The following is a 27,676-nucleotide window of genomic DNA, read 5'->3' on the forward strand; positions in this document are numbered from 1 at the left end:
TGAAAAAGTCATATAAACAAGGTGACTTTTAGTGCAGTTTCCAAATACTGTGTACCTCAATAGCTTTATTCAGGAGTGGGATATATTACTTCTGAGATTTCATTATTATTTTAGAAAAATGGTAAGCGTATACCTTTTTTTTAAAAACATTGATTCTGAGGCATTCAGCATCTAATGGCACAGGAGTCATATCAATATCATAGACGTCATATCAATAAATACCCAAGTGGAGGCAAAGGTATGTATTCTGCCCCCCCCACCCCCCAGGTTAAATATATTGAAGCACCTCACTTAGAAGCCCAGGTCTCTAGGATACCGTAAGTCTGGAACTGAGAGGCTATATCAGACCGGAGACTAGTAAGCATGGAGACTGGTCACTGGGTACCATAGGCAGGCATTGCTTCACGGTAAAGACCACACTAGCTGATTGCAACAGGTTCCACTTTCCCAGCAAGTTAAGGTCAGGGCTGTGGGCATCACACGCAAATTCAAATTCGCACCAACCAGCTTCTGGCCGTAGCGGGCCACGTGCACGAGCTTTAAGGTCCTGCGCAGCGGAAACGCGTGGGCGGCACGTGGCGGCATCCGGCGCGCCCTGGAACCAGCGGCTATGGACGTGGGCGCCGATGAATTTGAACAGAGCCTCCCACTCCTGCAGGAGCTTGTCGCGGGTGCGGACTTCGTGGGTAAGGCATCCGGGGTTGGCAGTCCCTGTCACCGGAGTCGCCTGCCAGGGAGAGCCTGGGGACTGGTGTGTGTGGTTCAGTACAGGATCGGTCTCCAGGCCAGAGGAGTTCAGAGAGCGCCCCTAGGAAGGAGAGGAGGCTTTCCCACGGGGCCGGAAGCCATCCCACCCCCAGCCCCTGCTTCTGGTGTCCGGAACAGCCCCGTTTGAAACCATACCCCAGGCTCCCGTTGTCTGCTGTTGATTAAATTGGCTTCTTGAGTACTCAAAAGGTGTGCGTGTGCGTATGTGTGCACACGTGTACCACCGCCTGAGGACTCGTCTACTTTGCTCTCCCGTAGGTCTCGACATAGAGTTCACAGGTCTGCGTTCAAACTTGTCCCGGCCCCAGCAGATCAGGTACTGCCGCTGTTTAACAGCCCACAGAGAGGAGCCTTCCTCGCCTGTGTCTCCTTAATGACACCCCGTGTTGGGTATTTTTTTTGATGGGTTGCTCCCACCTGTTGAGAGAGAGAGCTTTTGTTGGCCAAATGCTATAGTACACATTCCCTAATTGTGGTAACAAGGACAACCGGGCCCTGATTGAGAGTAGCTGAGCCTGCCCCAGAGGTCTTGTGCCGGCATCCGACCCCTCCTCGCTGGTGCCATGAGATGCCTCTCTCTTCACAGTCTTTTTGATTTGCCGTCTGAGTGGTATGTGAAGACCCGTCAGAGTGTTCAGCAATTTACAATCTGTCAGATTGGTGAGTCTGATGTTTAGCTCTTTGTTACGGATCGGTCAAGAAGGTGTTTTTTTTTTTTTTTTTTTTTTAAACTGTGTAGGTTTCCTGTTGCTCTTTGACCGTTTTTCAAAGATATTGTGTGTCGCTTTGTATGCTTGTTCCGTTTTCATTGTGTGTGTGTGTGTGTGTGTGTGTGTGTGTGTACCACTTGTAGCGTTTACTGTGTGCAAGGTGGTGGGAGTGGCTTTTGACCAAGCAAGAATTTACCAGCATTATTTTGTGATCCAGACAGACCAATGTCAGGGACAATCACTGTTTTTTTTTTTTTTTTTTTTTTTTTTTTTAAAATAAATCTTATTTATTTATTATGTATACAACATTCTGCCACCATGTAACTTTGCACGCCAGAAGAGGGCACCAGATCTCATTATAGATGGTTGTGAACCACCATGTGGGTGCTGGGAATTGAACTCAGGACCTCTGGAAGAGCAGTCAGTGCTCTTAACCTCTGAGCCATCTCTCCAGCCCGAAAATCACTGTTAAACCTGTTCCATCATTTGAGCAAAAATGTATGTGTCAGTGAGTATATGTGATTTAATTTTTTTTTTTTAAGATTTATTATATGTCTTTAGTGTTTTGCCTGCATGTGTATACATGCCCACAAAGGTCAGAGGAGGATGTCAGATCCCCTCTAACTGGAGTTACTGATGGATATGAGTCACCATGTGGGTGCTGGGAACGGATCCCCTGTCACCACTGAGACATCTCCCCGGCACCAGTGTGTATGATTTTTAAAAGAAAACCTCCAGGAACAGAATTGTACACATAGTTTAGATTTTGGATTTTTATTTTATTCTTTATTTGATAGCGTTTGGAAGTCTGTGTTCCCATACAGACCTGGTCATTTTCGTGGTTCCATGGTATTACAAACTACAGATTAGGACTTAGTGTCCTAAATAAGGTCTATTTAGTAACTGTTTGTTTATAATTAAATGCATTTGCAATATTGACGGCCTTCATATTTACACATGACTGCACTTTGTGCACCTGGAATAGTTCTGTCAGTGAGACTGCAGAATTAGAGTGTGCATTCAAGTGTTGATGAATACTGCCAGCCGTTCACAATGTTTTCAGTGACCGACACCAGCAACAGTGAGTGTACATTCCCATACGAAAACCCTGGGAAAGTCTGAAAAATTTTAACCCAACCTGATCGTCTAAAAACTACTCTTAGTTTTATTCCGATTTACATTTTATAATAACTGGGGTCAACAACTTTATGTGAAGGACTAGATAGTACCTAAGGTTTTGCAGGTGATGTGATTTCTTTTACAAGGCCTGCCTTTGTAATGGGGGTCCTGACTTTTTCAGTAAAATGAATTACAGATACAAGCTCTGGGCCAAGTTTTACGGACCCCTGCTTTCTCTGGAGAGGAAAATTTATGTGTGTGCACATCTGCTTTCTCTGGAGAGAAACATTTATGTGTGTGCACATCTGCTTTCTCTGGAGAGAAACATTTATGTGTGCGCACATCTGCTTTCCTCTGTTTTTGGACTTTGCTGCCTCTTTTTTTTCTTATATATTTGAGAAGTACAAGAAATTGCTCTTAAGTTTTTTTGTTCTGTAGAGAACTTTGGAAATTTTCCACTTTGAGTGGCTTATTTACTTAGTAATACAGGGATTTTTAAAGTAATCAAATCTGTCTTTTTTTGTGGGTTTTGAGTTAAAGTTTATTCCTTATTTATGAGTGTGGGGACACGTGTGGAAATCAGAAGCTAATTTGGTGGGGTACATTCTACCTTCCACCCTTACAATCAGTCCCAGGGATTAATCAGGTCACCAGGCTAACACGTAAGTGCCTTTGCCCACTGAACCATCTTTCCTGAGACAGAATCTTACACCGAAACCCAGGATCGCCTCGAACTTACAAAAATCTTCCTGCCTTAGCCTCTGAAGGAACTTCTAATCCTCCTGCCTCCACCTCCCAAGTACTGGGACTACAGGTGTGTGCCATTGGGCCTGACTCTTGGCTCCTTTTAAAGCTATGAAAATGCTGATCTAATACTTCTTGTGCTTGGAAAACTGGCCACCATTACATTTTGGTAATTTCAGCACAAGTTGTGGTATGGCAGGTCTCTCGCTGCAAGTCTTGTTTTTCAGTAAGGTTTTTGTACCCCTGCCTGTTCTGCAGCCCCCTCCGAGTCTGTGGGTGCAAAGCGTGGGAAGGTTTGGTCTTTGGCTGACATCAGGGGGCTTTGCCTGGGCATTCATTACTTCTGCTTTTGCTGTTCTAGGGCTCTCTGTGTTCTCCAGCATTGAAGGAGAGTCAAACAAGTATGTATAACGACTATAACACACATAGCTTTTCCCGTCCGTGCTTGGCAGCCCTGTCCTGGGTGTGTGAATCACTCTGTCCTGGACACTCTGTTCTGACTTCTGGCTCTTGCATACATACCGTGCTCTGCAGATTGGCAGTAGTACCTTTCCTGTGGGGCCTCTCCTGGCCTGTGTCTTAAGTGTTCTGGCTCTCCTTTCCATCAGCTGGCCCTCGTGCATCTTCGGGGAGTTAGTAAAAGTGTGCTGACATCCAGAGAGATGTTGAGCTGCCTGGAAGCCCTCAGGCACCATCAGTCAAAAGAATGCTGCATCTTTGGGGACACCCTTGCCGGGAAGCTGCTGCAGGAGGCTGACCCTGTGTGTGTTGGGGGTTACCTCCCAGCTGCTCTGGCTGAACATCGGGATCTTTTGAGTGGGCCATGGGCCTATTTCTGCTTTAGACTTTGCTCCCTGAGGACAGTATCATCGCTTATTTTCCTTGGCCCTACATAGAGCACCTAAAATACATCCAGCCTTCAGAAAACATATAGATACTTAAGAAATGAAAATCTAGCCCACCCCAGGGCCCGATGATGTATGCGCCTGGCTGGTTTTTCTGTCTGTCCTGTTCTAGTTTGAGGTTTCTCATCACGTTCTCCTTTATAGGTATGTAGCCCACTCCTGTAACTTCTTTCTCTTTCCTACAACGTTTGGGATCTTGGACTCAGAGTTCTCTTTCCAGGCGTCTAGTGTTCAGTTTTTGAATCAGTATGGCTTCGACTATAACAAGGTATGGACCTGGAGAAGGGGGCCGTGGCGGCTGTGGAGGGGTACCCTGAATGTCCTGAGTCGCCACCCCCCACCCCTTGTCTACGTGAAGCCAAGGTGTTCCCCCTCACTCTGCTGCCCGGCCCTCAGACAGCTCTTAACTAGGCATCTTGTTCTGTTCCCGTCTTCAGTTCCTCAAAAATGGAATCCCATATATGAATGAAGAACAGGAGAAGAAAATTAAGCACAGTATCCTGAGAGGGAACTGGAGAGTCCGAAGGTAGGGCTCACATTCCCACGCGCCTTTGGTTTCCTGTTGCTGTTTCCATCCTCCTCTCCAGATGGGGATGCTGGCCCACCCGTCCACACTTAGCTGGGACGGATTTGGCCGCCTATACTTTCCTGAGAGGCCGAAACTCTTTCCCATCTCCTTTCAACTCCCATGTGAACATTAATCTTGAAAATTAAAAAACGTGGTTTGGGAGGTGAAGCTCAGTTACTAAAACGCTTGCCTCAGAGGACCCCAGTTTGATCCTTAAAACATATGGTTTTATAATCCTAGCATTGGGGAGGCAGAGAGAAGTGAGTTTCTAGGGCCTGCTGGCCGCCCAGCCTAGCGGACTTGGTGAGATTCAGGCCAGTGAGAGACAGACACTCTCACAAAGTGGTAGAGAATGCTCGAGAAAGGACAGGTTGCTTTCTCTCCCACTGCCAGTACCCTTCACATACAGGATCCACCATGGTGGGACACCCTGGTCACCCTAGCACTCAAGAGAGTGAGGTAGGATGATTGTGAGGTCCAGACCAGCCTGAGCTACATAGGAAGATCCTCATCTCTAAAAAAGAAAAACAGAGCCGGGCGGTGGTGGCGCACGCCTTTAATCCCAGCACTCGGGAGGCAGAGCCAGGCGGATCTCTGTGAGTTCAAGGCTAGCCTGGGCTACAGAGTGAGTTCCAGGAAAGGCGCAAAGCTACACAGAGAAACCCTGTCTCAAAAAAAAAAAAAAAAAAAAAAAAAAAAAAAAAAAAAAAAAAAAAAAAAAAAAAAAAGAAAGGGAAGAAAGAAATGAACTCTTAAGTTTATTAACTCTAAAGAGACAGGAATTGAATCTGTGGTGTGAGCTGAGGGATTCACAAGATAACTCTGTTGGAGGCACAGAGGGCGCTAAGACTCCAGTGTGTCTGTGTGGGCCCTAGCCGGCCTGACCCTGCTCAACATGGGCCTTGTCTATGTCGCTGGACAAAGTGACCTCCCTTGGCAGGCCCAGACCTGGCAGCCTCCCACAGGTTTGCACTAAGGTCCACAGTGACCACAGTGAGGTGGTAGCTTGGGTCTGGTGGGGTGAGCTATGACCACCACTTAGTTGCCAGTTTTGAACTATTTAGTTCTTTGGGATTGAGATTTTTCACCTTCATCAGAAAGAAAAATCAATTAGCTTTGATTCTGAAGTGTGGTTTTCATATGGCCTGGATAATCTTGGATATTTTGGTGGTTTTGTTTTGTTTTGTTTTTTTTTTTTTAAACTTGTTTTTTTTTTTTTTTTTTTTTTTGTTTTTTTTTTTTTTTTTTTTTTTGTATTTAGTATTGATGTTCATACAAAAGTGTAGGGTTTTTGAAAGGAAAGACAGGAAGTCACTTACAGAGCTTTACTGCTCAGCCTGCCTGCTTTTCAGAGGGGGGCGCCTTTCCCTTTTTCTCTGGACACCCGCCAGGATTCTAAGCATGCCTGCTCTGACCTTGTGGACTTTCCCACTGTTCCTCTGAAGCCTCCCCCCTCCCCTCAGCTTCTTGCCGACCCCCATTGCCAAATCCGCTCGATTTCTTGAACCCTGACTCCGACGGCACAGCCGCCTTTCTGCCTCCTCTTTGTCTTCTTCTCCCACAGCTGTCTCCTGGATTTACAGCCTGCACGCCCTGTTGTTTTTCCCTTCCAACTCGAATTAAACGGTCCTCACAGTTCAAGAATAAAAACAGAGGGAAAACAATTTGAATTTTTTTTTCAATTTGAATTTTTTAAAAAAATTATTTTATAATGCGTGGGTGTTTTGCCTTGCATGTATGTCTGCACCAGTGTGTGCCTGGTACCAACAGAGGCCAGAATAGAGTGTCTGATTTCCTGGAACTGGAGTTAAAGATGGTTGTGAGCCGCCCGCCATGTGGGTGCTGAGAATTGAGCCCGGGGCCTCTGGAAGAGCAGCCGGTGCTCTTAACCGCTGAGCCATCTCTCCAGCCCCCAGTCTGAATTTTGAATCTTTTGTTACTTTCAAGTGTTGAAGAAAGAGCTTTGATTTCTGACAGACAAGCAAGAGGGAGGATTCGCCCATGTCCTTGTCTTTTCCTCGTGTTTCCAGCCAGTTCATTACAGATCCTCGGGGAGCGCAGACGGATGTCCTGGCAGTAGTGTGCACTGCAGGGCGCTTGCTCTTCTTCCACCCCATCAAAGCTGGCTTGTATTCCTGTGGACCTCTGAAGAGCAGACATAAGAGCTTGCCTTCCTCTTGCCCGAAAAGATGTGGAGAACAAATGAGCATTTTCATTGTTGCTGTTAATTCTCACTATGAGGTCACAGCGTTAAAAGCAGAGGTTCCAGGCACATTAGTCTTAGGATTGTCTTAGGTATGACCTCCGTCAACGTTTCTGCTTTCCTGTGTCCATTTTTCAGCTCTCTGGATAAAGACCAAATTAAGGTGGTGATTGACAAGGTGACTCGGTGGCTGGACCTGGCTGAGGAAGGTGACCAGATGACTCTGTCTGGCATTTCTGGTAGGCAGGAGGCCATTCCTCCCCATCTGGGAGCATGGGGGTGTCATGCACCAGGAGGTGGGGAGCACATTCTCTTTCCTATAAGTCCTGATCTAAGATGCCTCATGACTGAGTCTGAGATATTTGCTCAGTAGGTAGCTAATCCTTGGGGTTAAAGTCCTGACCTGAATTCCCAAGTCTCAAAGGCTTTTTAACCTGCATTGAGTGTCAAGAGTAAGACTCACCCCTGAGCCGATCATTACCATCCCACTGGAGTGCCTGTTTTAGTAACTTACAGCAGTTTATGACCTAGGGCAGCAGTGCTCAGAGCAAGGTCTGTGGACCCTTTGCCCCAGAGTCTGTGAGGTCGAAACTGTCTTCAGAGTGTTGCTCGGCCATGACATGTTAATGCTTTTGTGCCGTAATGATGATGGTGAAACCCACCTGCACCATGGCACTAGCTCTGGTCGGCTCAACCTCAGCTGGTAGCCACTGTACTCTCCCCGGCCGCTCGGGTCGGAAAGGAAACTTTACACAAGACCCTCCTCGGCGGGAAATAACGTTCTCAGTTTTGTCAAGCCCCAGCCTTTGGTCGCCTTTTACTTAAATTCGGTGTGTCAGCCTAAGTGTGGAAAAACAAGTGTGCCAACTGCACCGCTGCCGTGGACGGCCGAGTGGCTGTGTTGGGGGTGAGCACCTGGGTAGCGTTTTCAGTGGAGACCTGGATCAGTCGAGTGCATGTGTGCATGCCTTGGAGATCAAACTCAGGGCCTTGTGCATCCTAAGTAAGTACCACTGAGTGGCATCTCCAGCCCCAGCTGTTTGTGCTGCAAAAAAAAAAAAAAAAAAAAAAAAAAAATTTTTCTTTGTAGCATTTGTTGTTTATATGTATGGCTCTTTTGTTCTTTTGTCTGCATGTATGTGCACCACATGCATGTCTGGTACACAAGGTGGACAGAAGAGGGCATTGGATTCCCTGGAACTAGAGTTACAGATGGTTGTGAGCCCACCATGTGGGTGCTGGGAACCAAACGCAGGTCCTAAGAGCAGCGAGTGCTCTTAGCCACTGAGCCATCTTGCCAACCTCTTCTTTTTTTTTATTTTAGTGGAATATTACTTCTACTGGAAATTATCTAGACCTGAGGTTATTTTGACCTGGGTATTTTTAGTCATTTTCCTCAAATGGAAAATCCTGTCACTTTAAGACTCTGTTTGCTAGCCATAAGAAACAGGTATGTAGAAGAGCGAGACTATAGCTCAGTTGGTAGAGCACTTACCTAGCATGCACCAGGCCCTGGGTTCAATCCCCAGCACTTCATGAAATCAGATGTGGCGATACACACATGATGTGGAGGCAGGAGCATCAGGAGTTCAGGATCCTTTTATCTGTATAGTGAGTTCGAGGCCAGCCTGGGCTACACGAGACTGTCCCAACAAAAACCACAAAACAGAAATTTGGATCCATTGCCATAAGCTTGACAGCCTCTCAACAGCGACCTTTCTGATGAGGTCAGTGGCTGTGTGTATTCATGCTTTCTATTGGTGTTGGCCTAGTGAACTGTGTGAGCGTCTGGAAGACAGACAGAACTGCAAGCCAGCGACTTCCTAGTAATGGGCTTATGCTGTTCCAAAAGCAAGGCCCAGGGCAGGCCAATGGGTCTCGTGCCACCCAATGACGAAGTTCCCTAGTAACAGCCAGTACCTAAGGGATTACCGTTAGTGGACGTTAAACAGCATACCAAGACCGTACGCAGCCAGCAGCCTGGTGCACACAACTTTAACCCCAGCACTCGGGAGTCAGAGGCAGGTGGGTCTCTACAAGCTCCAGACCTGTGTGGTCTACATACCAAGTTCCAGGCCAGCCTGGTCTACATGGTGAGACCCTATCTCATAACAAGCAAAAGCTCCTCCACCTCCAAAAAGCCTCAAAGAGCCTCCCCGCCCCCAGAGTCACTTGAGACTGACGACTTTCTCTTTTCTACCATCGGATCTGTCGGGCCTGGTTTTGGTCTTTTTGTTTGTTTCATTTTTCTAGTGTTTAAGGACCACAACATAGCACAGTAGATCAGATGCAGAAGTGGATGTGATGCCAGTAGAAGTTAGACATTGCATTTCTCTTTCCCCTAAATGTACTATTTAAAAGATTTTTTAAAGGATTCATTTTATGTATGTGTGTGTCGCGCCCCCCCCCTATGTGTGCACCATGTGCATGTCTTAGGGGTCAGGATTGGAGTTTTGGATGGTTGTGAGCCACCACGTGGGTGCTGGGAACAGACCCCAGGTTTTCTGCGAGAGCAACAAGTGTGCTTAATCACTGATGGAGCTCTCTAGCCCCTGTTTCTCTTTTATTCTTGAGACAGATCTTACTGTGTAGCCTTGGCTGGCCTGAAACTTTTTAGGTAGACCAGGATGACCTCAAACTCACAAAGGTCTGGTTGCCTCTGCTCCGGAGTTCTAGGAGCAAAGACATGCCCCACCACACCCAATTTACTAAATATTTTTGTTTGAGAAACTAGTTCTTTTTCTTTCCTTTTTTTAAAATTTTATTAGATGTACTCATTTTTTTGTGTTTTTTTTCTTTTTATTTAGATTTTATTTCTTTTATGTATGTATGTATGTATGCATGCATGCATGAATGCCTTTATTCCAGGAGAGGGCATCAGATTCCACTATAGATGGTTGTGAGCCACCATGTGGGTGCTGGGAATTGAACTCAGGACCTCCAGGAGAGCAGCCTGTGCTCTTAACCACTGAGTTATCTCTCCAGCCCACCAGTTATTTTTCATAAGTGTTATTTTTAACTTTTTGCTACTGAAGTGCCTTTTGTGAGTTGTAACTAGTACTAGTTTCTAACAGGGTTCATATCAACAGCTGCAAACTACAGAAACAACCAGGTGAGTGTCCCCAACTGAAGAGCATTCCTGAGACCCCAACCTTTGAGGACTTGGCCCTAGACCATCCCAGCAGGCACGTGGCCTGGGCGCCCTGGAAGCAGGTTTCCGGTGCAGTCCACCACTCACAGGCCCTCAGCTTTATTCTTCTCAGCCGTCTCCCATGGGGAAGGAAAGTTGGAAAGTTCGATGGTGTCCCAGGGTCTGTGCATACCTTGTGCTTCCTCACTGTAGGGTTCCAAGCCTTTGAGGTCCAACTGGTGCTGAGGCAGGCCCTCCCCAACATCTGGACAGTGCTGAAAGACGAGGGGGTGAGTCCTCACCCAGCTGTGCCTTCCTAGCAGCCCCCTCATTTCTCTCTCTCTCTCCCCCCCCCACGTCCGTCTGTCCCTTCATTCCGTGTTAAAGAGGTGCCTGCTTTCCAGCTGCGTCCCCAGGCATGCACTCTCTCTTTATCATCACGGCAGGTGGTTGTGAAGAAGGTCAGCCAGCCTCATCGTTGGTACCTTGAGCATGCCTCTTGCGACCAAGTCAGCTGCTGGAAGGAGCAGATCCTTCTCTCTGCAAGGGGCTTCTCTGTGTTTTTCCAGATGTTGGTGAAGGCCCAGAAGGTAGGAAGCATCTGTGTTTCCTGTTTTTGTTTTTTCCCATCATCTTTTGTATTAATGGTGGTGGATTTTGAAGGCTTCTCTGCCAATAAAATTATCTTTCAGTAAAAGAGGGACCTGTAGGGCCCTGGCCCCTGTTTTGGGTAACTGTTGCCTTGATTGCTGACCTTGACCTTGATATCCTCCTTATGCTAATTCTCTGCCAGGTTTCACCCTCCTGAATGCTTAAGGGAAGTTCCTTGTCCGTGTATCCTGCATAATGAGCATTAACTGCTTAGATGCAAGATTGTAAAACATCAGTAGTGAACTTCTGCCCTTCGGGGTTCTCCCATTGTGCTGTAAGCCTGTATTTAAGACCTCCTCCCTCCTTCAATAAACGGCATATGGCATAAAAATAAATAAATGAATGAATAAATAAATAAACGAATAAATAAATGAACAAATCACAAAATTAAAAGTGCACTTTTAAATGAAAAAAAAATCTTTCTTCACTTAACCTTATTCAGAAGGCCAAGAAAAGATTAAAGATGTCTTTTTCACAATAAGTGATTCCCAGGGGATGGGGAGATAACTCCGTGGTTAAGAGCACTTGTTGCTGTTGCAGAGGACCCAGGGTTGATAGATTCCCAGCACCCACAGGGTCTCTCACAGCCATTTGTATTTCTAGTTCCAGTGGGTCTGACTCCCTCTTCTGGCCTCCGTGGGCGCCAGGCATACATGATGTATAGACAGACATGCAGCCCAAACACCCATAGAACATGGACTGACTTGCTAGTAGAATTGTCAGGTGACTCTTTGTTTTTGCTGACCAGCTTCATGGACCCAGCCTTGTTTGCCTGTGGTGGCTCAGTTTGAGGAAAGACTATGCGTGTGACATGCTTCTGTGTTTTGTCCCTTCCTGCAGCACAGGAATTTTAACAAGTACCTAAAATTGCTTAGAGAAGCTGTGTCTTCCTCAGAGTCCCAGTGTGTACCCTGCCTGAGGTCTCCACTGTTCACTCATTTCCTCATCCTCCCTCCATCTCTCTCTCCCCCTTCCCCTCCCTCCTCTCTTTCTCCTCCCTCCACCTTTCTCCCCCTCCATCTTTCTTCCCCTCTCTCCTTCCCTCTCCCCCTTTCTCCCCCTCCCTCTCTGTTTCCTTCCATCTCAGCAGTCCCCTTACCTTAAGCGGGAGCTGAGACCGTGATGCTGGAGTATCAGGTGATGTAGAGCTGTGACTTTAGTGAAAGAAACAAAAGCCTGATTCCAGACCGAGCAGCGTCAGAGCCGAGTTTAGAATTCCCTTTCTCTTACCTGTTGCTTTACTCCAAGTAGCCCTTGGTCGGACATAACATGATGATGGACCTACTGCATCTCCATGAGAAGTTCTTCCGACCTCTTCCAGGTAGGGGTGAGGCTGTGCTCTCCTAACCTCAGGTCTGTGTTTTGTTTTGTTTTTTTTTTTTTTTTTTTTTAAACCTGAAAGAAAATAAACAATTTATTCAATAGTTCCAGTAAAATTGGGGTGGAATACAATATACATGATAGGAATTTAGCTCCTCTCGGGTGGCATCTGCATTAGTTCTGAGTACTTCTGAGTATTCATCCTAAGACAATCTACATCGTTTGAACATTGCCAAGACAGATAGATTTCATTGTGATATACAGTAGAGTATAGACAAGTCCACACATACACGCCTACTATATGGCTGGTGCTTCCTCGAACACTGAATTAGTGGCAGAGGTAGCACTAGTGTTTTTCCATACAATAAGAGCCTCAGTTGCCACTCACAGGAGAAATTTGTTTAAAGTTTACTTTTTTTTTTTTTTTTTTTTTTTTTTTTTTGCCATCTGTTAAGATGTTCCTGAGACAGGGCCTGTTAAAGCAAAGCACTGGAGTTCAGACTGTAATTATCTTTGTATCACTAACGTTAGACTGGGATGTGGAATGCAGATCATGTACTATGAAATAAAAGAATTTGATCTTCTGAAAATTCCCTTTAGCGTATGAACTATCTATAACTAAAATACTACAAAAGTTCAATTTTATATACACTTAATTCATTTTACTTAAACTTAATTGCTCAGACCTTGCAAACATAAAGAGAATATTGAGCCTGAGGCTAGTTCTCAGTGTACAGGTTTGACGTGTTTAAGGCTCGTTTTCCCAATCAAAATAGTCGTGTTTAGTTTTCCTTTCAAATTATTACATTCATAGGACCTGCCACAATCCTAGCCCTCAGTGAAATCTGAACAAAGGAGCAGCATTCTACTTCATTCTGGAACTTTCCTGACACCATCCTCTACCCCACTCTAAAAAGCTCCCCTCTGTACTAGCCCTACAGTGCATTGCATTGCCTCTGGCTTGCAACCTGTTTCCACCTGTGTATTTCACAGAAGCCCAACTTGGATTAGTGGAAATATTCACACAACTGTTTTTCAAAACAATTTATTGCATCATATTTGGTACTTTATGTTTGACAACAAAAAAAAGAAATTACATTTGTAACTGCAAGAAAAAGAAGCTGGTCTGTTATTGAAAAAAAAATCTTGGGCCCTTTAGAAATTACAAAGTCTTGGGCTTGCCTGAAACAACTGAGCAAGAAATATATTCTTAGAAATGAAGGGCTTCAAGTATTACAAACCTGTGACACTGTGGCAAAGTTCCAGAGGTATCTAAACTGCAGCACTTTTTTCTGCATATCGTGAACAAGGCCTGCTGAGGTTTTTAACTATTAGTCTCTTGATCAGTCATAGAATGGTAGTCAGGAGTTCTACTCTTTAACTTCAAGCCATGGTAGATTTTCTTTTTTTCACTCTCGGGTGAAAATTTCATGCTTGCTAATTAGTTGGTGCCACATCACAGTGCATTTGGTTCTTGCATTACAGTTTTAACAAGTTTGGCCAAAACAATGCTAAAGGTTTGCATTGTTATTTTAGTTCTTCAAGTTTTAGTTAAAAATTGAGATTGTTCCAACTGGTTCCTTCAGTTAAAAACTGTGGTACAAGAACACCAAACTGATCATGTACAGCAAATTTTGGAAACACAACACGCGTACTGAACACCTTCTAGGTTTCATATAATCTGCTTGGTAGCTATGCGTCCCAGGCTCTACAATGTCAAGCATCTGTTGTAGATGGCTCTGTACATAGTGATTCACATTGCATACTTCCTATGGTCATGAATCAACCCCGTAACAAAATCAGTCAGATGCTAAAGTCCCAACAACTCTTTGTGCTCAGTGAAAGAATCCAGTGCTAAAACAGCATTTATGCTGTCTGAGATATAGTAAAATCTCACAAGACAAATTTAAAGTAATATTTCTGCCACACACCTGCTATGTTAGCTGTAATAGCCTCTAGATTTTATATAAATTAGTTTAAAAACATGGGCAGGGAAGATAGGAGTAGGATATGGAATTTTTTAAACCCTTCAATTTTAGCAGCTTTTAATTTTTAAGAAACTGAACCTATATCCTATAATGTTAGATATTTTATATATAGTTTTCAGCAGGATAAAAAACGTAAAAGACTATTTGAAGGCAAGAACATTTACTCCTCTCATTCTGTGTAAGTTAGAGCAATGCAGCAGGTGCGTGACAAAAATATTATATACTAATATGGTCCAAAGTCATTCCATTTGCTTGTTTAATGATGTTCAAATTCATTGGCCAGTACTTCAGTTTCTGCAGAGCTATCTCATTAACTGTGATCTTCATATCCTCTTCATATCCTGGGGGCATGAAAGCCAAAGCATAAGGGAAAAGCTTATGACAATTTGCTCTATAAGCTTCAGCAGCGTCTTTACAGTCTCCTAGGCTACCATCACACAAGGCTTCCAACACCTCCATGCAGGTCTGAAGGTTTCTGTTGGTGAGGGACCCATCAAGTGTTGTTGCCAGCTCTACTGCTCGTTTCTGACTAGAGGAATCTAAATAATACACCATTTTGGCAGCTGATAATCTATGTGGCAATGAATCCGAATTCCTTTTCAGAAAAGTTTCATTAAAATTCTTTTGTTTTGTTGCTCCAAAAACACAATTCATTTCTTGTTTTAATACTGTTCTATCTGTTTCAGGTTAGTCTTTACTTTCACACACAGAATTAAAGAGTCGAATCATGCATTCATGAAGCCAGGGATGACTAGAATCAATAGCAAATGCCCGCTTTACTGATTGTAGCATCAAAAGAAACTTTTCTTTCCTAAAGTAAATCTCAAAGCAAAAAGATGAGTTTCTATCTTGTTCTTCACCAAATTCTTCAATGATGTTAAAAACTTAATAGCTTCTTCCAATGGAGCTTCAACCTTGGCCAATTTCTCTGGGATAAGTTCTTCTTTGGGGCCTCCAATACCCACATCATCATCATCTTTTTTCTTTTTCTGATTTCTCTGCTGCTTTTCTTTTTCTGCATTTTTTTCTCTTCTTTTAGCTGGGCTTTCTTTTGAGCTCTTCTTTGTTTATTATGTAGTTTCTTTAACTCTTTGTCAGACATATTTGCTGTATAAGCTTCGTGTCCTTTATTCTCATCTGTAAGAGGGTTGTAATGAAGCTTCAAATAGATCTCAATAGCAATTCTTGCTGCTTTGAAGTAAAATGGATGCTGCCGAAGAACATCTTCTAGTTTTAATAAGTCCACATATGATCTAAGGGTAATCTTCCTCATACAGTACGTATGAAAATCAAACTGGTCTTCGGTGATTTCTATAAAATGTCTCTCAATTTCGTGACACTTTTTAAGTGCTTCACCGAATCTGGTCATGGCTTTGTATGCCTGGGCACACTCTGTCTGGAACCACATGCACTGCATTTCATTCAGGTTCTCCACTGCTGATGTTCCTTCAATTGTAAACTTGGAGCACATTTCTTCAGCCTCTTTAATCAGATTGGCTTTTAACATGTATTTTGCACACTTGGAATTAATAAATCTGTCTGCTGTGTCCAGGGCCTGGGCTTCATCCATCCACCTGGCAGCTTCTTTAATATTCCCAGCATACTTATAGATTTTAGCTTTTACAAGAAAGAGTTCAATCAATGTTGGTGTACTTTCAATAGCAGTATTTATATATTCCAGAGCAATAGATGGCTGACCAATTTTATCATAATGTTGCGCCAAATAGTACTGGACCCAAAGTAATGTGGTTGGTGGCTCCTCCTTTCCATCATCATTGGGGTTAAACAAGCGACAGCTTTTTAGAGAGGTTTCATAACCAACTACTAGTTCTTCTACGATTGCCACCTTCTCTTTATCTCTGTATAACGACCTCAAAGTATTGAAGACAGGTGGACAACCCTTACTGAAATTCATCCTTAGGAATCTATCCAAACACTCCTTGAACTTCTCTCCAGATAAAAAGTTTAACGGTAGCCTTCTTGGCACCAGTCCTCTGGGATATTTAGTCCAGGCCTCCTCATATATTTTTAGTCGTTCCAACATATTAGCTGGCTTCAGTGCTTTCTCTAAGCCTTTGTAATAGGCCCAGTTTTCAGGGTTCCGTTCTTGTAATCCTCTATAAACATCAGCAGCATCTTCCAAACGACACAGCTGCAACAGAAGTTCCCCTTTGGTTTCTTCTACAGCAAGTTTATCACAAATTTGCTTTTCATAAGTACAAAGATGTTCCAAGGCTTCTCTATAGAGACCTGCTTCCCGAAGAACTTGATTTTGATATAAAAGGAGTTCACTATACTCATAATCCACTTTATCAGGAGATGTCTGCTGTGTTTTCCTAAATTCTTCTAAAATTTTTGCTGCCATTTCATAGTCTTCTAATAAATGGTAAGCAATAGCGTAACCAATCCATGATGCTCTCTGGGCAGGTCGAAGCTGAAGCAATTGGTATCTTGTTTCCCTATAACCCTCAAGATCTCGCATTTGAATCTGTAGTAGGGAAAGATCTCTTAAGATCTGAAGATTGTCCTTGTCCCATTTCAGTGCATTTCGGTAGCACTTAATGGCTTCATCATATTTCTTGTCTGACCTCTGAAGAAGGCCATAAACATGCCAACACACATGACTCTTCAAGTCATTTCTCAAACCTCTGCGAACCAATTCATAAGCTTCTTCCTTTTTTCCCAGACAGTTCAACGTTAATCCTTTCATAGCCAGCGTTTCTCCATGCTCTGCAAATTTGGGATTGGAAAGGATTTGCTTACAGAACTTCAATCCATTTCTATACTGTTTATGTTCATAACATCTCAGGATCCGCTTGAAGAGCGCGTTCTCCTTGGGCGGGAGGCTCACGGCCGGCATGGTTCCGGCTCCCCCCGCGGCTCCCGCCACCGCCCGGCTCGGTCAGTCCGTCTGTCCGCCCGCCGCCGCCGCCGCCGTTCCCCAAGCTCGCGCTGCAGCCTTGAATCCTCCGCTCCGCCGCCGCTAGGCCTCGGGGGGTCGCCGCGCCGCCCGGTCCTGACACCTCTTCCTCCTCCTTTTTTCCTTTTCCCTTGTTTTGTTTTTTAAGATTTATTTATTATGTATACAGTATCCCTGCAGGCCAGAAGAGGGCACCAGATCTCATTGTAGATGGTTGTGAGCCACCGTGTGGATGCTGGGAATTGAACTCAGGACCTCTGGAAGAGCAGCCAGTGCTCTTAACCTCTGAGCCACCTCTCCAGCCCCTGTACCGTCTTCTGGGTAGAGACGAAGAGACTTCCTCGAGGAGGGTTAATGTGATTACACACCCTCTTCTTGTGCCCGAAGCTGTGACATTGGGCACAATCGGAATTGTGTGAAGCCCACCATTCCTTGCTTACTGCCTTGGCTTTTCCCTCTGTTCTGAGTCCTGACATACTTGTGAATAGTGTGTATTTGAGCTTCAGGTTGGCTTCCTCCTCACGCCATTATAAACCTAACAGACGTTGCTTCGTTGACTACACAGGCTCCTTTTCCTTGCTGGAGCCTGGGGATGGACAAATGGCAGGGTAGCATAGTGAGTTGAGATGGCAGTAGCCACCTGGGCATGGTGGAGGGATTAAGTAAATTTGTAAAGCTGTGCCGCACACTAGATGGAAAGGGGCGGAAAACTCTGGGAAGGAATTCTGCAAAACAGGCCTGGGAAGACCAGCCACGTTGGAGCATGCTGGAGAATTTAAAGGCAGATAGTAAGAGGCCCTCAGAAAGCCCGAGCAAACAGGAAAAGTTATCATGGGAAAGGGGAAGTGAGGCACGTGGAGAAGTCGCCGCAGCTGGAGCGGTCCTTGTCGCTCTGGGGCCTGTGGCTGTGGCGAGGTGCTGCAGCCACACGGTGCAGGAGGGACCTGTGGAAGGAAGGAAGGGGTCAGGACCTTTTCACACGTCCGGTGAGGTGTCAGAAACCACAGTGTTGAAAACGGCACTCAGGTGGACACAAGGACCCCAGGGAGAGGACCTGGCGGAAGTTACCACTGGGGAGGAAAGGGGAGTGTGGTGGGAGAGCCCTGGGCCTCTCTGTATGGGAAGCATGTGTGGCGAGGGTCTGTCTGCAGTCAGCCTCATTAGCTGTATGCGGGGTAACCGCCCAGAGTATAACCTATCAGGAGCCCATCAGAAACCCTTCTCCTACCGGGGGCTTTTCTTAATTATAAGGTGTTCGGTTGGTTTTTGTCTTGGACTGTGTTAGCCGATGGTGGCTGTAGGTAGGAAGGGCCTGGAGTTTGGTGGAAAGCCATACGACCTTTCCCATAGAAACTGGCAGCAGTGATGTGTCTGGAGCGTCACAACCCTGGATGAGGGTTACGGATATTTCCAATCCTCGTCTGTTCTGTCTGTTACCGGTCAGCGCTAATGGCAAGTTAGCCTCGAGGGTGGGTCTGTGTTGTTCCCACGAGCCCACAAATTCACGTGTCCCCATCTGGACTTTCCCCTCAGAAAGCTACGATCAGTTTAAGCAGAACATCCACAGCCTGTTTCCTGTCCTCATTGACACCAAGAATGTGACAAAGGACATCTGGAAGGTAATGAGCAGGTTGCTTTAGGGCAGGGGCTGTTGAGTCTGTGCAGGTGACCCCTTTCTCTGGATTTGAACACATTCCGAGTCCCAGCTCTGTTGTCTTTGTGTGTAGATGTGTGCTTTTCACTGGATAACAGCGCAGTGGTTTTGTGGGGGCTTTTGTTCTGTTCTTCAGAGAGGGCCTGGCTAGGCCCTCCTGCCTCAGCCTTCCACGTACTGGAATCAGAGGTGTATACCATCATGCTTGGCCCAAACAGCTTATTTTAGAGCTCAGTACATATTTTATAAACCCGTGAGGGATGCCTAGGGAGAGGGATGCCTAGAGAGAGGGATGCCTAGAGAGGGTCAGCCTAAAGGATGAGAGACCCCTCATAAAGTCTGGAGAAGTACTGAGGCCATGGGTTCTCTGACAAAATCACAAGGGAGTTTGCAGACTGATCCCAGCTCTGCCGTCCACTTCATGTATGGTCTAGAGTGGAGCCAGGTGATATTTTGAAAGCTCCCCCCTGCCCAGTGACTGTCCTGAAGCCCAGGTCACACACTACCTGTGGAAAACAGAAGCACTGAATGGCTTTAAATGCTGTTAGGAATTAAACAGAGTAACAGCAAGGGGAATCCATCAGTGTTCTAAAGTCTCGGGATGGTGGCTCAAAGTGGCTGTTGGAGGAGGGGCAGCAGAACCGGAAGGGGGTCTCCGTCTGGTACAGGTTTGCCCAGAGAGGCCCTTAATACTTGACCTTTCACCTGCTTCATCTTTGATTCTGGGACTTAGTAATCAGATGTCACCCCAAGACCTTCTGATCCCAGAATGCCGGGTATTCTGCATGTATGGCCCGGACTTAGTCCAAAGTCTCAGATTCCTGTGTTCTCATACTTCCCTAAACAGAAGGTGTGAGTTCTCTGGGTGACGCTTACTTCTAGCCGGCATTATCAGGACATCTGGTCTCCTGACCCTGGAGAAGCAATAGGGCAGATAGGTCCCCCAGGGTGGGGGCGGGGGGAGGTGTTGAGGCCGGGATTTGTCAGGTCCGGATAGTGACCCTTTGTGAGGCCTGTAGCAGATGCTGACCCCAAACCCAGTGCCTTGTTCTTCACGATTGCAGGAACTGCGTTTCCCACGAGTCTCCAACCTCTCAGAAGTGTATGACGTGCTGAGCAGGTGAGGAAGGGGCTTCTGGAGCAAGGCCTGGTGGCCTCAGCTGCCCAAGCCACAAGGGACCCCTGAGATGTTTCTCTGGTTTTAACTAACTCCAGGCCTGTAGCTGGAAGCTTTCCTGTGTCCCGCAGCCGCTCAGTCCCAGATAAACACACAGGCTTATTATTAATTATGAACTGTTTGGTCTGTGGCTCAGGCTTATTGTTACCTATTTCTGTTAATCTATATTTTGCCACGTGGCCATGGTGTTACCGGTCTGCTGGCATCTTGTTCCTTGGGATGGTGTCTGCCCTGACACTTCCCCCCCCACACCCCCTCCGCTCTTCTTCTCCCTGTCTCTCAGCTTGGATTTCCCGCCTGGCTCTTATTCTACCTTACCATAGGCCTAAGCAGCTTTATTCATTAACCAATGGGAGCAACACACATTCACAGCGTACAGAAAGACCGCCCACAGCACAAGCTCCCTGGCTTTGATGTATTTGTATGTCATTGGCATGCTTTTTGTTGGACAACAAGACAGTAACTTTGTGGTACAGCTCCCTGTGACCCAGCTGCTCATGCCTTTGTCCTGCCTCAGACAGCATTCTTGACCCCACTTCTGAGAAGAAGGCATCAGAGGTCAGAGGCCAAGTCAGCCTGCTGCCTGTCCCCCTGAACACTCGACAGGTGCTGTCATTTTTCACCACTGTCCCCTGTCACCAACAAACACAGTCGTCTCAGTTGTTTGAGGCGGGATCTCAGGTGTCCCAGGCAGGCCTCCCCCCACTCTCCCACCCCCCATGTAGCCAAGAATGGCCTGACTACTACTACTACTACTACTACTACTACTTCTTCTTCTTCTTCTTCTTCTTCTTCTTCTTCTTCTTCTTCTTCTTCTTCTTCTTTTTTTTTTTTTTAAATTTACTTTTATTTTATGTGTATTGGTGTTTTGCCTGCAGGTCAGATCTTTGAGTTACAGACAGTTGTGAGCCGCCATGTGGGTGCTGGGATATGAACCCGGGTCCTTTGGGAGAGCAGTCAGTGCCCTTAACCACTGAGCTCTCTCTCCAGCCCCCGGGCCTGAACTTCTGATCCTCCTGTCTCCCTGTCTGTCTGCTTCCCCAATGCTGGGATTACAGGCGTGTACCAGGATGCCTGGTTTTGTGGGGTGCTGGGGTAGAACTTTCACAGCTGAACTGTAGCCCACATGCCTTCCTTGTTTGCGGCCTGCAGGGCTGCTCTCTGTGGGCTCACTGTCCTCTCCTCGCCATCTTCCTTCTCTTGGACTCTGCCCACCTGTTCCTTCCCTGGGGATCCAAGCCGCCACCTCTCATTTCTCTTACCATCACCACTTAAAACTTAAAACCAAGCTACCCGTTTTCTGACCTTCCTCCTGGCTCCCACGGTAACCCTGTGGTTTTGTCATGGACGTGTGTGAAATATGTGGAATAAAAAGGGTCAGAACTCCTTCCCTGGAGGGAAGCCTTCCTTTGGTGAGGTGCCTAAAACTAGTGTGGTCGCATGTCTGCTCCCTGGAGACAAGTGACCCACCTTGTCTTTGGTTCCTTCAGCAGCCTCACGCATGCCCACTGCTGTTAGGTTTTCTCACTCTTCTCGCGTTCCTCAGGGTACCTATGCTGGCACTTGACAGGATGTCGCACCTGTGCTGGTCAAGGCTCGCTTTACGGCGCCTTGAAGCTTGGGCTTTCTCCTCTGCCGGGGGTGCTCTGCATTTCTCTTTTCTGGTGGGAGGGCTGGTTGGTCTTCTTGATTGTGTCTCTCCTCATCTCCTAGGATGTGTGTGCGTGTGTCCATCCATCCGTGTGTCCGTCTGTCCATGTGTCCGTCCATCCGTCCGTGAGTCCGTCCGTCCGTGTGTCTGTCCGTCCGTGAGTCCGTCCGTCCATCCGTGTGTCCGTCCGTCTGTGTCCGTCCCTCCCCAGCCCCCCCCTTGCCCAGCACCCTTTTTCAGCAGCCTCCACCCCTCCTTCCCTCTGTCACCACCACACACTCCCTTGGGCAGCCGCAGGTCACAGTTGGCTGGTCTGTCCTCTTGTTTGGTTTCTGTGTGTTTGAAGCATCAGGGATTGAACCTACAGCCTCGTGCGTTAGAGCTGAGAGCTCTGCCACTGAGCTGCCGCTGTAGCCATCAGAGTAGGCAGCTCTGGAAGGTCCTCTACCATCTTCCTTCTCCATTTTTCTTCCCTGCATGACCTGCAGACATCTTCAACCTAATATTCACTTTTGTCCCTTAGGCCCATTCCAGGGCCTGCAGCATCTGCTGAGTCTTTAGGGCACCAGGCTCAATGCTGATGGCCACGTGTCCATTAAGCGGGCACTAGAGTGAGGGGAGAATTTTTCTTAAACTCCCAAACTCTGATCCCATGCTTCCTGGATTTAAACCCAGGATTTGACACTCACTGGTTTCATAACTTACTTTGAAGAAGCCTCAGCCTCGCCATCTATGAAGTGAGCAGCTAAAACCCTGTTGTAACTCAGGAGGTGGCGGTGAGGTCAGGTGAGGTCAGCCATGGGGGAGGCTGAGAACAGGCCTTGGGCTTGGTCTCTGCCTGTTGAAACTCAGCAGCCGTCACTGCTGTTGACAACCCTTGTGACCCTGAGAGCGGTACGCGGCACAGGGACAGTCATGATGGCCATTCACGTAAGGAAATAAGGGCCCAGAGAAGCTCAGCGTCCATAAGTAGGAAAGATTCTGGGTGGGAGCGAATGTGGTAGAAGTTTCCATGCTTTCAGATGCGGTCACTCCCCTGGGCCCAGAGCCACGTGGCCTCAGAGCCGTGCCACCCACACCTACCTACCCAGTGGTGTCCAATTGCTGTTTCCCTGTAGATATCCCTATAACCTCTCTTCTCTCCACTCTCAGGACCACAGCTGTTTCCAGCTGTTGGTTTTTATAGTGCAGGGATTGGTCCGAAGGCCTTTCCACGTTAGGCAACCACTGAGCCCACATCCCAACACTTTTTAAAATATTTTTATTTTGAGGCAGGGTTTCACTAAGTTGACCAGGCTGCCTCTGAGGTCACCGTGTAGCCCAGGCTGGCTTGGCCCTTTTGTCTTCTTGCCTCTGCGATCTCAGTGCTTTTGGAAGTCTCCGTGGGCCTCGGAGCACCTTCCCCCCGGTCTGCAGCCATGCTTTCCACAAGGGCCAGATCTGCTCCTCACTGCTCCCTGCTCTTCTCAGCTTGCACACCGCCACTCATTCCTTCAGCCAAGTTAGTTCACGTGGCTCAAGACTATACTCCAGTGCCGCCTGCTTCTGGCAGCCTGGTGACCTGATGCCACTATCCGGAAGGACCCTGGAGTTTCTGTTTGTGCCCCAGGACACGATGTGGTTATCTCTGTACCTAGAGACTCCAAGCTCCACAGGGCAGGCAGCTGCCTGTTTTATGTGGTGTCCAGATGTTTTCCACAGCCTGGAACAGTCCAATTAGAGTCCCTTTTATCTTTCTCTTGTTCTGTGGCCTTGTCAAGACCTTATCTGTCCATACTTAGATCCATGCCTTTTATTCTTAAAACATTTTGCGGGGAGAAGGTTGAGACAGGGTTTCTCTGTGTAGCTCTGGCTGTCCTGGAACTCACTCTGTAGACCAGGCTGGCCTCGAGCTCACAGATCGCCTGCCTCTGCCTCCTGAGTGCTGGGATTAAAGGCGTGCACCATCTCGACTGGATCCACACCTTTTAAAAAGGACGTGCTGAGTGTGTATCTTTATAACTTAAGAAGCTTGGGGACAAGAGGAGGAGTTACTTTCACTGAGTTGATCTTTTAACCCCCGCCCTTTTTTTCCCCTAATAGTAACTTGAATCCCACTCAGAATTCTGGACCAGTGATTATTCATGCGAGACAGTGTAAAAAATACGGTATGTCCCTGAGCTCTGGCCCTCTGCACAGTTGGCCAAGTACCCTGGGGCGGAGCTGAAGGTTCTGTGGTCCCCCGGGCAGCAGGCTGTGGAGGTTTTGGTGGGCATTCCTTCCTGGCCTGCCTGCCTTTGTTCCACACAGCTCTGCCTTCCAGATATGCTAAGCCAGAGAACGTTCAGGTCACAGGAACCTGATTTCTCTTCATGGGTGGGGTGTAGTCTGCCCTCTCTACATGGCGAGGACCAGGGTGACAAATGTTTATGGGCAGGAGAAGGGCACACAGTGTGTGCCACAATGGCCATGGTGGTTGAGTGGGATGGGGAGGGACTTCTCCCTCATGATGTCTTCTAATCACTGCCTGACTCCTCTCTTTTGGAAAACCACTTCAGCCGAGACCAAGTGCCCCCACGAAGCAGCGTATGACGCCTTCCTCTGCGGGTCAGGTAACATGTTCCTCAGAAGGGCAGTCTGCTCTGGTGATGTGTGCTGGGTTCATGTTGGGTTGCACATAGAGTTGAGTTTGCACTTTTCCACAAGCCTTGAGACCGGTTACATCTCTAGCTTTTTCTTCTAGTTCTTTTGAAGGTGGCGCACTTGCTCCTGCAGAGGGTGCATGGGTGAGTGTCCTCCCTTCCATCCTGTTACCAAGTCCCCAGGTCTCAGCCAGGACCTCTGGGTCACAGGACCACCAAAGAGAAGGAATGTGTTTCTGTGGGTTTCTCACCCGGAGCCAGCAGTCAGTGTTGAAGCAAGGAGCCCTTTCCTGCCTCCCCGCCTCCTGCCTGGGTCCTGCCCCTGTCTTGGCAATGGGGAAGTTGGGGACCCACATCAGGGGACCCACATCAGGGTTTGACTAGCATCCTAATTCCTCCTAGAGAACGTCCTGGCTCAGTGCCTGGGCTTTGTCAGCTCCAAGTGTTCTCACAGCTGTTGGAAATGACAGTGAGGCAAGAAGACAAGAGTTCAGATGAATTACGGATCACAGGGGTCCATAAAGGTTGCAGGGAGTACGGTGACCAGGAGAGGTGCCTGGATGGAGGAACACAGAAACCCAAATCAGTACATAAATGCATTGCCCCTGGTGGTGACATCCTGATGCCCCTGAGCTGGCATGTGAGCACCAAGAGCACCTTTGATGTGTGACAGAGCTGTTGGTGGGTCACATTAATTCCGTAGGACTGGGTACCCACAGAAGGATTTTATCGCCATTGTGACCTGACCCGTTCTTCAGAACTGGCCTAGAAATGTTTTGAACTATAATCTGTTAATTTAGGAACCGCCTTAATTGGTCTATTTTGGCCACAGATATAAATACAAATGCTGTGGGACATATTGATGTGAGGTTTAGAGCTTATGTGAGGAGCCTGCCGGCTGGTCCTCCTCTTCCCTCTGACGGGGCAGCATTCAGGTTCCGCTGGCAGGTGCTGTGTGCCGGCACAGAGTGAGCTGCTTGTGGCAGGTAGCATGGCTCAGGGCCTGCGGCCAGGGCTCACTCCCTTTGTTCCTTCCTTTTAGCTGCGTGACTGCAAACCCTTCTCAGGTTAGAGAAGCTCCTGGCTGTGCCGGCCTGCCGACTCTGGGACCTGCATTTGGGGTGCAGCTGGTGGCAAGGGGTGGCCGTTTGGAGTCAAGGGTGCCGTCACTTTAGAGAGGATAAAGTGGAGTTTCCTCCAAACGAGGACCCTTCATTCTCCGAGCCTGCTGCCAGTGGCTGGTCAGCAGAGACCAGAAGCTCTTGGTCCAGCCTCGGCTTGTTATGTGTGAGGGAAGCCCACCAAAAGGAGCCCCAAGACTTGGGAGAGGTGGAAAGAGAGGTGCCTGAGGCAGCTCTCCCCTGCTTTCCCCCCAGAGCCTTAGCTATGACTGAGGACCTGCACAGAAACCTGTGTGCCTGAGGGCTTCCGGGTTTTCTCTGTCCCTGCAGCAGTGATCCTGCCCAGGATCCCACCTTCCCTCAGTACCTCGATGTGCTGGCGCCTTACGTGAACCAAGTGAATCTTATCCGAGCTGGGGTTCCTAAAATTGTGAGTATGGCTCACTCTGCTCCCTCACCCGGCGTGTGCTCCGCGGTTCTGAGGGAAGCGCAGTGGGAGCCGAGGAGGAGGTGCTCCCCGTGACACTGGTTCCTTCCGGTTTTTCTGTCAAGACCCACGTAGACTGGCTCCTTCCTTCCTTCTCTCGTTTCTGCTCCAGCCCCAGGTAGAGCCCTTTCTAGGTTCTCTAGCGTTTTCAGTTGCATGAATCTCTCTCGGTTTTGTTTTCCTAGAATTTTTCTGGCCCTGATTACCCCAGTATCCGCCCTCCTGTGCTGATCCTCACCGTCAGGAGGTGGCCTGGGGTCAGCGAGCAGCAGGTCTACCGTGAATTCCAGAACCTCTGCAAGTTCGATGTCAGGCGCTTCACCCGAAGCCAGTTCCTGCTCCTGACCAATAAGTTTAAGGAGTAGGTACCCGAGTCCAGGCCCCTCTCTCCTCCCTGCCTCCCGGCCTTCAGGGGCTCTGGCCACACTGTCTGCTGACGTGAGCCAACTTCTTTTGGCAGTGCCCGGAGTGTCTTGAAGGAGTACAGGAGCCATCCAACCCTGCAGGTCTCCCTGTACCGCTACTGGAGACATTCCCCCAACATCACCTGCCTCTTACAGTGAGTGACCTGCCCGCCGAGGTCCCATGTGGTCTGATTCGGGCCCCGTCCACTGACTGCTCTGAGTTGTCAAGCGGTTGTTGATAGGTGTGATGCAACGCTTACTCATTCAGAACATCCCACTGGAGTGAGTGTTGGGCCCTGCGTTCTCAGTGAACCAGAGTGGAACTCTGAGCTGGTTGGGAGGTAACAGGAAGGTGATAAGCAACTGAGTGGACTGTATGTGGCACTGGTGACATGCATATTAAAAATGTAAGGAAGGGTGGGGACCGGGAGAGACCCGAGGTGAGGAGTGCAGAGGAGATGATGGGAGTCTTGGTAGGACTCGGGGAAGTAAGGAGTGAGCCAGGCTGTGGGGAACGCAGCCAGGCAGGGGCAGCAGCCCTTGAATGGAGGTGCCCCGTGAGCAGAGGGCCAGTGAAGGGAACAAGCAAAGGGATCAGGTAAGGAATGGGTCCCATCCGGTGGGGTCTGTGCCTGTGAGGGCTGTGGATACGGGAGAAACCGAGTGTTGAGGGACTGAGAGGAGGAGGGACATAATCCAACTCCCATCTGCAAAGCCTTGCAGCCTCCCGTGCCGATGGGAGGGGCACCAGGGAGCAAGTATGGCTGTGAAATGGTCCAGCCTGGGTGAGGTTGGGGCCCCAGTGAGCCGTGGACAGTCTGCTTGCGGACAGCCTCTTGTCCTGCCAGTCTCTGACCTACATCTCTGGGGAAAGCAGCGTCTCTCTATTGACCCCGAGAGGCAGACTCCACTGGCACCTAGAGAATGGTTGAAATGACGTCTGTGCTGGGGATGTAGCTTCCCTAGCATCACCGAAACTAAATGTGGTGGTCCACACCTGTCAGCACTTGGGATGTAGAGGACCAGGAGTTCAAGGGCATCTCTGGCCACATAGAAAGTCTGAGGCCAGCCTGGGATACTTGAGATCCTGTCTCCAAGAAAAAAAAAAAAAAAAAAGACCTTTGGTTGGACAACATTGGGGGGAGGGAATGGAGAGCGGAGCCTGTGCTGGTCCCCAGGCAGACCCTGCCCCGCCCAGGCCTCATCGGTGTCCTTGTCTTACAGAGTCTGCAGCATCGTCACCACCTGGGCCATGGTTGCCTTCGTCCTGGGAAGATGGAGCCCCAGAGTGCAGTGAGCCGCCTCAGCTTCTGTCCTAGCTCCCCGAGATGGCCCTCACGGCTCGTCTGTCTGAACCAGTTTGTTTTCAGGCAGAGCCATGTGGTCCTTTGTAGATACTTTGTTTTGTCCTGAATGTGAGATTCTGTAAATATGATGTTTTCAGGCAGACCTGTGTGGTCCTTTGTAGATATTCTGTTCTGAATATGAAATTCCGTAAATATGACTGATGATAAAACAAAAACAAACAAACAAAA

At 47.7% G+C, this 27,676-nt stretch overlaps 2 protein-coding genes across 2 annotated transcripts; one reads left to right on the plus strand and one right to left on the minus strand.

The window, feature by feature from the left end:
• The first annotated feature begins 310 nt into the window (after positions 1 to 310).
• On the plus strand, positions 311 to 27,676 carry Pnldc1 (PARN like, ribonuclease domain containing 1). Its single transcript, XM_028866669.2, has 19 exons — positions 311 to 686; positions 1,027 to 1,084; positions 1,355 to 1,428; positions 3,703 to 3,742; positions 4,391 to 4,514; positions 4,684 to 4,772; positions 7,156 to 7,256; positions 10,361 to 10,437; positions 10,594 to 10,737; positions 12,050 to 12,119; positions 18,560 to 18,645; positions 19,745 to 19,800; positions 23,591 to 23,655; positions 24,046 to 24,099; positions 24,231 to 24,273; positions 25,581 to 25,680; positions 25,923 to 26,098; positions 26,198 to 26,296; positions 27,366 to 27,676. The coding sequence occupies exons 1-19, from the start codon at positions 611 to 613 to the stop codon at positions 27,436 to 27,438; spliced, it is 1,605 nt and encodes a 534-aa protein (XP_028722502.1). The 5' UTR covers positions 311 to 610; the 3' UTR covers positions 27,439 to 27,676.
• On the minus strand, positions 14,777 to 17,150 carry LOC114691372 (N-alpha-acetyltransferase 15, NatA auxiliary subunit-like). Its single transcript, XM_037200322.1, has one exon. The coding sequence runs from the start codon at positions 16,964 to 16,966 to the stop codon at positions 14,984 to 14,986; it is 1,983 nt and encodes a 660-aa protein (XP_037056217.1). The 5' UTR covers positions 16,967 to 17,150; the 3' UTR covers positions 14,777 to 14,983.

The sequence above is a fragment of the Peromyscus leucopus genome, chromosome 8a (genome assembly GCF_004664715.2).
Source record: "Peromyscus leucopus breed LL Stock chromosome 8a, UCI_PerLeu_2.1, whole genome shotgun sequence".
Classification (NCBI taxonomy): Eukaryota; Metazoa; Chordata; class Mammalia; order Rodentia; family Cricetidae; genus Peromyscus; species Peromyscus leucopus.